Here is a 10,006-nt window from a genome sequence, read left to right on the forward strand (position 1 = left end):
ATATATATATATATATATATATATGTATGTATGTACACTATGTACCTATTGTGTGCGCGCGCAAAGTTTACACACACATTAGATTCCCCTTTTTATAAGATAGATAAAATGATTTATTGTAACAGAATAATTTATAACTTGCGGCAAACGTTAAAACTGAAAGCCTCTGTCTTTGCTAGCGATTTTTTTTCAGGTTTCTTATTAACGAGAATTATAATACCTTATCGTTTAAAAAATGCATACTCACTTCACGGTCTCGATTTTAATTAATACCGTTGTCAAGTCAGTCAAGTGTCTCTTCGAGCATTGCAAATGCGTATTACTTTGTAATGTTATATAAACCTGATATCTCCTTCTCATAGGCGTGCCCGTGATACCGAGATCATTTTTTAAATGGTTTTTTCCGTCAATTAGATTTCCTTTTTCTATTATTATTGGTATAAGATAGAAGTAAACCGCAAGTCTGTAATTAACTGATACAAATTGAAATAACTGTCTTTTAAAATATCAAAAAGATTATTCGCACAGCAGAGTTTTTTTTATGTATTATATACATTTCATATACATATATATATATATATATATATATATATTTGCTTTTATTTCTTATGTATTTGCGACAAGTTTTAAATGTGTGTTTGAAAAATAATTTACATTCAATCTTATTTTTATCTCACAGGTACTATTCTTCTCATAATACATCATACTCTATCTCGTAATACACACAGTATTTACATATATCTTCAAGTATGTTGTGCAATTATATAATTATACACACATTTCAAATACATTAAAATGTTTGCGAAAATATATCGCAAGTTGTCAACTTACATGAGAATGAGTCAATAATTATCCGGAATGTATTTATAAAATTTATTAAAGCTTTAATAGAAATTTATGTTGATTTTTCAAAACTACATTTGAAGCGTCTAGCATTCCACAAGTTGGTTTATGCCTTTAGTGGCAAATCGACAATTTCTATCTTTGAATTTGGATCAAATACATGGTGATCGTTCACTAGTCAATTTGTCACTGAGTAGGATATAAAAAAGTAGTGCATGTGTAGCTGAAAGATTAATTTAAAAAAATGTTTTTTGAGCGTAAATAAATTTACGGGATGCTATAGGTGCGTTGAAAAGCAAGAGGACTATGTTGAAAAATATCTGTTTGCGCTTTAATAAATTTTATAAATAGATTCCAGATAATTATTGACTCACCCTCGTACATAGCCTTAGAGTATATATGACGATTGATCTCCTTATCATTAACGAAGCTCAACGAATATATATTCGTTCAAATAGGTACTACCACCTGAATCGGTAGTTACAAAATAGATGCAAGATAATATACAAAATAGAATGTTCTCCATTCATAACAATAATAAAATCTTGCTACAACATTCAGAAAACATCAAAAATTTTAATTTAAAACTAAAAAAGCACTTTCTTGAGGGAAGTCCTTCTTGCGTAGTTTATCGAGCCCTTATTATTGCTATAAATTTTTAATATTTACACTGTACATTGAATAGATTCCAAACACTTTACATATCTCATTAAGTGTAAGAATTATTTTTATACAGTTTTTAGTATTCAATATAATAGGCTAACAGTGATAAAGCAATAATATGCAGCAACTCGAAAAAAAGGCTCATTTAGGCTAAAGTTCTGTTTTACAGCATACAATAAATGTATTGCCTTGTCAAATGTGTGCGTTAAGTGATTTAACTACGTATGAGATGAGTCAACAATTATTCGGAATATATATTTATAAGAACAGTAGAAAACCTACAATAATGTCATTATATAGTTTTGCTTTTCATTGTACAAACAGAATATTAGATTATATCAAGTGCGTCAGAAAGCAAGGAGACTACGTTACAAATTGACACATGGATTTTCTACCGTTGTTCTAATAAATTTTATAAACATTTGAATAATTATTGACTCACCTTTATATTATAATTTTTGTACCACTAAATTAGTCGGCCATGAAATCAGTTTAATATTCATTAGTCTATTAATATCAGCAACACGAATGAAGTAGTCGTGTAGCAAGGAGTTAAAATCATATGCTTTTCAAATTCTTCAACGAATTTGAAATAAATTTTTCTCTTAAATGAAAATTTCATTATAAATTCTGTTATAATTACGTAGTTTTTCAATTTGGAATATATTGAGTAGGTATTAGGCTAAATTGTCATTAATGTGACTAGCTAAATAAGATTTTGTTACTTACAGTCTCGAAGTTTAATAAGCTAAAGCACTTAAGATTAACTAAGTATAATTAAGCCAAGCAATTTTCGCTGATAGATTTTCGAATCCAGTAAACATCCGAGATTAACAGATGATACGTGATTTTTTCCATTACTTCTCGTATTTTTTTATTTGATTTTTATTTTATGCAGTTTCAGCTTGAAACCAAGCAATTCCGAAAGCACGCCTGAGAGTGCTGACAATAGCACCACTTTAGTAATGGTGTACAGATACGGATTAGCCGAAAGTCCAGAGATTTTGAACGGACTCTCCAATTCCTGTCAAACATCCCTTTGAATTAATTAATTAATTTATATTGGTCCTTTATTAAACTTGCAAAAACGCATACCTTTATCAAGTCAGCCGCCAATTTCAATACGCTATTTGCAACCATAAGCTCTTCTTTCTTATGTGGCTTTTGCTCAATTTGCAAGTATAAGTTGATCTGAAAATTACATCGAAAAGTAAGAAAGCTTTCAGGTATAGAAGTTCAAGTATATTATAACGAAGTTTACCTGTTCAGTTATCAAAATTGAGAGATTTCTGTACTTTTTGTTGATCTTTGTTCCTAACGTCATAAATCGTAATATAAATATCCCAAGCGAGAAGCACCAGAATAATGCCTCGACATTGTATCGTGAGTGCAAACTTTCGAGATCCTAAAATAAAATTTGCACTGTTAAGAGAAATAAAAAAGTAAAAATAGATATATATATAAAAAATATATAAAATGTACTTACTTTAATTAATTCCAGACTTACGAATGACAGCAATAATAACGTAACAAGAAATACTGCTGATACAATTACGTCTACAGATCGTTGCGGGCCTCTTCGCTGTAATACAAAATTGCAAAAGGCATAAGACATACAAATCTAATTTTCAAATTGACGAGGACGTATTAACGTTTGATATTCTTACTTTCAAATAAGATCTGACGCTCAGCCATGTCTTTATGTTGCGCACTTTGTTCAAGCGGAAGTGCGGCAAATCGGACTTACGCGCGCGTCTGGATGATGTCAAGTGAGAAAATAATTTTGCATACAAAAGCCTCTGTTTATACGTTCGTTCCGCTACTGCTAGCAAGAAAAATAGACAGCATGACAGCGTAAATCTTTCAAATATTGAAATTAACACCATTGTTCGTTCCCTGAAAAAAAGAAGAGTCGGTTAAAAAGAAAAAACTACTAATCTGCAAATATTTTAAAATGTAAACCGGAGAAGTATTCTCTTACCAAAAAGTACTTCCGAATGCTATACCAATTATTCTGCACAAGTCATCGGTGTAGGTTTCAAAGTTCATCTGGATCATGTCACTTGGTAACAGACTAACAGATGCATTACCGATGTTATCTGATCCTACATGATCACTCAGCCGTTTTATTGATGGTATCAGACATAACGCGACACTAAGTATTAAACCACCGTAAAAATAATTCATGCCCTCTGGCATGGATTCGACTCTGGCAATAATTGCTGAACTGATATCAAGCACTGATAATTCAGCCTTCTTGATATCACGCCGCGTCCAAATCGTACACGAAACTATGAACAAAACGATACAAAGTAGATATTATTAAATCTACATCTGTTTATTTTGTTGGATAGTTGGATGTAGATAGCTGCTTAAAATAAATCTTTACTTATATGCAAAACTTATCATACTAACCACGATCAGACGATGTGCAAGTAGAATTAAATAATATCGGAGGTGGTAATTCAAATTCCCATAAGAAAGGATGCTCCACGAATTCTCCATAATTAGCCTCGCTGGCTATATCAGATTCCCCAAGTTCCGAACTGTAACAATTTTGTTTTACGAAAAGCTATGATTTATTAAGTTATGTACGTCTTACCTGTAACTACACTCGTCACTGTTGGTTGTTACTCCCATCCATTCCGTGGCGGAAGTTGTTGCCTCCGTGAGATGATGCGTTGTAGCCTCCTCACACTCGCCTTCCTCTTCGCTCTCGCACTGCTGCCGTGTATCTCTTGATCCCAATATTTTTGATGACGTATCTTTATCCTTGAATTAACAAGATCACCAGAGTTGACAGATTAATATAAGATGCATTAAATATGAACCTTCTAATTATCTCTTGTTCTTAATAGGGTAAAAGGATATTTAAGAATATCTAAGAAAAATTAGCCTCCGGAAGAGATAAGCGCAATCTTTAAAAAAATAGAGATTTTCTTCAGTTATAAATCCGGAAAAAAAAAGTGAAACTTATGAGTGATAGTACCTTAATATGGCCGTGAATATTGCTTTTGCTATCCATAAAATTGTCATCATTTTTTAACGGGTCAGGTGCTGCGTGGAAAGTGGAAAACGATGATTTAGCTATTACTCCATTTTATACCTTTCCAACAAAGATTAAAGCGTGTTAGCGGTTGGAAATGCAACCACAAACATAAAAACAAATAAAAAAAAAGAGTGATTACTTTCATACAGCTTAAGTCATATTGGAAGAATTTTTAATATTTTTAAAAAGTTATTTTTACATTCAAAAAATCATGATTATCTTTACAAAGACTTATGAAAGACTTAATCTTTGCAAAATTGTTAACCGTCTACAAACTATTTTACAAGCGTGTACTTGTAAATCAAACCTGAGTTCTTTGATGAAATTGACTTTGATGAAACTTGAATGGTACTGTCTTCTGACCATGACCTGTGAGCTTTATTCTGTCGTGCCAGACCTAGTCGTGATTTATTTCCTTGCACCAGGGCACGGCCTATCACTTTGTCATTATCACTAGAAACATTACCATTTAAACTTTCAAAGCCATCATCATCTTGATGTATACTTGCTACATGTTCCTCTGGTACATCATCTGTCGCATGTAGAGAGAAATAGATATTAAGCTCTAAAATTATACAAATGTGCAGCAAATAAGTAGCACCTCTTTACCTTGCTGTTCGCGATTAGCTAAATTCTCGTTTGAGGGATCAGAATTTTCTCCAGTTGTACTTAATGATTCTTTGTCATATACTACTTGAGCGCTTGCAGGTTCCTGTTACATCAACAATTTTTAAATGCATATATACAATATTTTGATAAATATTGTAAATTAAAATATTTACCTGAGATTGGCTGCCATTCTGAATCACTACTTTCTTAGCAAATCTTACTGCAGTGAGTACTTCTTCACTTCCTGTACTCGCTTTCTCAGAAGCTATATCTTGAGAGGATTTTGAATCCTTATGTGCACCTTTAGTAAAGATTGTATATTATACCTTTAGTAAAGTATATTATAAAGTGAATGCTCTTTGTACTATAGCACACTTACGTAAATTTTGTCTAGGCCTTGATTTCCCATTTCTGCATCTAACGTGTCGAGAGCGTCTTGTTATCCGTTGCCTGGATTGATTGTACGTCATAGTAGGACCCGAATGTGTCGATACAATATGGGAATGAACAGTGCACAGGACCAACATCATAACAACAGGTACTAATACTTCTGACATTGACACAATCTGTAAACAGACATGACAGTCAAGATGGATAGCAACGCAACATATTCCAGAAGATGAACAAATTTCTCATACTTCCGCCTCATTTTCCCTGCTTGCATAAACGTAATACAGGAATATGTTGATCGTTTGCAAGCTGTACAGTAACAAGAAAAGCACAAAGATGCGATAACTTGTCTGCTGTATCCACCACTTTTTGTACAATGGAAGGAACATGAGTCGCTGAAACGCTAGGCAAGCTACTGTCATCAAACCATGCTTCGGCTTGGCTTTTGGAAATGAAGATCCTATATACATCGATATATTATGAATAAATATACATGCCTATCAAGAGGAACACTAATAATATTTTTTATATACAACGTATTAGTTTATATATATATATACACAGCTGTTATAATATCTTTACAGCATACCACGAACGAGATCCACATCAATCAGCTCCGTTTTAAGTTTCGTTGTTCTCATTGGAACATGCGTAAGTCCATCAAGAATATGTTGCTCTATTGTTCTCTCCCATTGCTGCTTATCATACGTTCCAATCTTTTTTTGATACCTGAAAAAATTTACTTCTCGTTACTCCAGTTATCATTTATGTCATTTTTGTAGTCTCTTATCATCGCCATATCGCGTACTAATTAATATTAACGCCCAAATTAAATGTCCGAATTCGGAGTGTCACGTCACTGACAAATGTCAAATTTTAGATAGTATTAAATTCCACGGGATTCTCCTTACCAGTGCACCAGTTCGTTGAGACCCATATGGATCAAACGCATCACAGTACCAGCTCCCAACTGAAATGATGCTCTTTTGGCCGCGACGAAAGGATAACGGAGAAAAACAACTCGCGAGAAAACGGAGTATGTACAACTTTCCGCAAAATTCTATACACGAACGATTAGGAGACAGTCAGAGTAATATTATCATATCATATCGTATCTACAAGCGATGTGTCAAAATAAATTTTTCTTCTCATTTAGCACTCGTCCATGGAGAGAATTATCTTAATAATTTCGTATCATCAGCATCGAGCGATGTGCGTCGAACCGACTGGACTTGACTGCAAGAGAGATGGGAAAGACGATTTGACGCAGAACAAAGCACAATCCATGAACCTAAGCGGACGGAACGTATATTCGAGGCATCATGATCGCCCGGTTTGGATCCGAGAACCGAGGTGGCGATTTTGCTATCGCGATTCTCCCACCCTTTGAATAAACATCAGCCGGGGCAGCGGTTTCAGGTGGCGGTACCGACAGTTCGCAGAAAAGTCGGAGATATCTGTATGCATATATTTTTCGACTTGCGAGCTCTCCGATTAACTCAATCGGCGATTGACTTGTAATTATTAATTTTTCATTGTTTATGGAAGAAAGATTAAATCAGAGACAACGAATTATAACTAAAAACTTTGTTTTAAAGCAGAAATAATTGCCGAAGAAAATCAAAATCGTAGCTTATATCTGTTTGCTTCTCATATTTTGACGTTATTTTCTACATCTGAAACAAATAAATAAATATTCGAGCTAGAGTGAGAAAAATTGCGAAAGAAATCTGAGGGTGATCAAACTCCGATTAACTTAATCAGGGATTTATAATGGGTCTGTTTTCTGTTACTGAACTGGCTGCACTAGTTCAGAGTTTATCTTTTTTACTCCACATTGGAAGGAAAAAGATAAACTCTGAACTAGTGCAGCCAGTTCAGTAACAGCTAAACAGACCCAATGTCTATTTCTACAATGTAGATTAACTTTAATCTCGGTTTAAATTTCAGTTAATGCTTAAGACTAAAAAAATAAAAAGTTAAACCAAGATTAAAGTTAAAATATACATTCGTATAAAAATGGACATAACTGACAGAATTGCTGCAAATATTTCAACTATAAACTGTGTGTCACTCTAATCTAATCTTTCTTTTTATGTGTTGAAGTTAAACGGTAAAAAGTTGATTATTCTATCCATGTTAACAAAATGGTGCAAATATTATTTGATTAATTAAACATCGATTAAATTAATTGCAGTTCGGCCGGAGTCGATGCGAATCATTGTCCACTGCTCAGTCTGTGACTCTGTGGTCAGTGCGTTCCAAAACTCGCATTAAAGTTACATATTTAAAGCGCCGGATACGAGAAATATAACCTGTGAACACATATTTAAAAATAATTTTGAAATATTATACAGATTAAAATCTGAGAAGATTTAAAGGCAGTAAACAATTACAAGTTTGAGTCATTTTGCGCTATAATAATTCTGGAAAAGGATTGAAGGCACTTGTAGTCACCTTTGTGACATTTATAATCAAAAAGAGACTTATAAAATATGATGTTTCTGCATAGAAAGATAGAGGAGGGATATGATAATTGATTCATGATTCTATATTATATACGTAACATCTTTAGATTTAAAAAATGGAATATGTTACTGTTAATTGGCATTTGCGTTCTTGCCTTAAGAATAAACGTTATTTTACAAAGTTTATATCCTTCTGTGACACAGCTGACGGAGCTGCACAAGTGTCCGGCGTGTTATGGGGTTTCTGCGTGTCACAACATTCACAAAATAGATCTCTTATGGAATGATGTTAATGCGATAATCTCTCACTTGTTCAGCGTCAAAAATGTATTCTTTGGAACGTATGATCAAAGCAAAGTGGTGCTGAAGAAGCTCGCACACTCTTCTGAATTAAAAGCGCTTGACGTTACATTATGCAACAAACTCCATTTGGGATATCCCTGCTCGATTCTTGTTCCATTGGACAGATATGCGCCAGATTTTTATGATCTTATCAGAAAAACAATTACTTCCGATTTTTCCCAAGATGATACAAGTCGCTTGAGACTTTGTCCAACATTAGGGCATTTAGACGATCTGTTTTATAATGTCCATCTTAACAATAAACACATCAATCCCACACAATATCTAATTAATCTCTGGACATTGGTTTCCATAAATCCAGAGCCGTTAATCCTTCAGGTAAATTACGAATGTTTATAAAAACTATATAGTTTATTTTATTAAATTACAAGAGTTATTAGATGATATATTCTTGAATGGGAAAAATTAATATAATTATATACCTTGTGTTTTATCTCCGTTCCTTTCAGATATTATCTGCTGAAGATGGATGGCCTGTGCCAAAATATTTTGGAGCTTGTGGTCGGATTATCATTGAAGAATATATCGGTTTACCACTTTCGGATTGTTATGACAAATCTTGGATTGAAAGAGTAAAAATAGCTTCAAGCCTCTTAAATGCCGCTTATATGTTCACCTTCAAAAACAAAAAATTCAGTTTTTATTTAACGGATATATCGGCTGATAATATTGCTGTTGATAATGAAAATGTAGCCAAATTTATCGATTTGGAGAATATTATTATTGTTGACAAAAATATTTCTCAAGAAGGTAAAATTTTCTTGTTACAAGGCTATTGATGAAATACGTGTTGTACTGCATTTGTGTGATATTAATTTGTAGATGAGCCAAAGGAATGGCAGAAAATACACGAGAACACGATGCATTTCGATTGTCCCAACTGTTTTGCATTTTCTTCTAAGGATATTTGTAGCCATCATCTAAGTGATCACAATTATTATGCAATTTGTCAGGTACTTGCTATTTTATTTATATATAATTAAAGAGTCAGATATATCAAGTATCTTTTCATACACTGCATGTTAACTTGTACGCCCCATATTCAAAAGTCTGTTATTGCAGCTTTTATTAAGTTCGGGAAATGAAAATCCATTTCCCGGTGGATTTCTTCACGATGCACCTACTAACATTGAACAGCAATATCCAGATATTAAGTATTTGTTGCAACAATGTGCCGTTCCTGATTTTACTACTTCCAGAATATTTGTTGGGCAACGACTTAAGACGCTACTGGATATAATTTTAAGAGAATTACCTCAACATGAATACAACGTAAAGTAGCTTAAGTTATAATAGTAGCTTGAAAAATCCTTTAGTATTATTATATTATGTTGAATATTTCAGATGTATGTATATCTTACTCTTTTTTTAATAATCTTTTTCAAAGAATATCTTGAAAATCTAGCTTGAAAAATCCTTCAGTATTATTATATTATGTTGAATATTTCAGATGTATATCTTACTCTTTTTTAAATAAAAATTTTTTTCAAAGAATATTTTATGTACATTTTTAATCTATAATTTAATATTATATTGTAAACTATTTTATCAATAATGTTAATAAAATTGTATATAAAAATAGTGGTATATAATCATCATAATTAAATTGAAGACGGTAATA

At 32.8% G+C, this 10,006-nt stretch overlaps 2 protein-coding genes across 3 annotated transcripts; one reads left to right on the forward strand and one right to left on the reverse strand.

The window, feature by feature from the left end:
- Nucleotides 1-662: 662 nt before the first annotated feature.
- Nucleotides 663-6,596, reverse strand: Phtf (protein phtf). Its single transcript, XM_071697828.1, has 16 exons — nt 6,466-6,596; nt 6,144-6,283; nt 5,803-6,014; nt 5,544-5,730; nt 5,338-5,465; nt 5,165-5,267; nt 4,863-5,087; nt 4,496-4,563; nt 4,109-4,278; nt 3,922-4,052; nt 3,488-3,797; nt 3,174-3,402; nt 2,993-3,088; nt 2,768-2,911; nt 2,602-2,697; nt 663-2,530 (listed from the first exon to the last, which is right to left on the reverse strand). Exons 1-16 carry the CDS (start codon nt 6,504-6,506, stop codon nt 2,381-2,383), a joined length of 2,430 nt encoding a protein of 809 aa, XP_071553929.1. The 5' UTR covers nt 6,507-6,596; the 3' UTR covers nt 663-2,380.
- A 386-nt stretch (nt 6,597-6,982) lies between these two features.
- LOC139768016 (divergent protein kinase domain 2A) lies at nt 6,983-9,881 on the forward strand. Of its 2 annotated transcripts, XM_071697838.1 has the most exons (5): nt 6,983-7,071; nt 7,752-8,703; nt 8,835-9,135; nt 9,208-9,338; nt 9,448-9,881. In XM_071697838.1, exons 2-5 carry the CDS (start codon nt 8,098-8,100, stop codon nt 9,664-9,666), a joined length of 1,257 nt encoding a protein of 418 aa, XP_071553939.1. In that variant the 5' UTR covers nt 6,983-7,071; nt 7,752-8,097; the 3' UTR covers nt 9,667-9,881. The 2 variants fall into 2 exon arrangements, with proteins under 2 accessions (XP_071553939.1, XP_071553938.1); XM_071697837.1 differs by lacking the exon at nt 6,983-7,071 and having other exon boundaries at nt 7,680-8,703.
- Nucleotides 9,882-10,006: the final 125 nt, after the last annotated feature.

The sequence above is a fragment of the Temnothorax nylanderi genome, unplaced genomic scaffold, assembly GCF_030848795.1.
Source record: "Temnothorax nylanderi isolate EJ_2023f unplaced genomic scaffold, tnyl_v1.0 TNYL_tig0013_pilon, whole genome shotgun sequence".
NCBI classification, from domain to species: domain Eukaryota; kingdom Metazoa; phylum Arthropoda; class Insecta; order Hymenoptera; family Formicidae; genus Temnothorax; species Temnothorax nylanderi.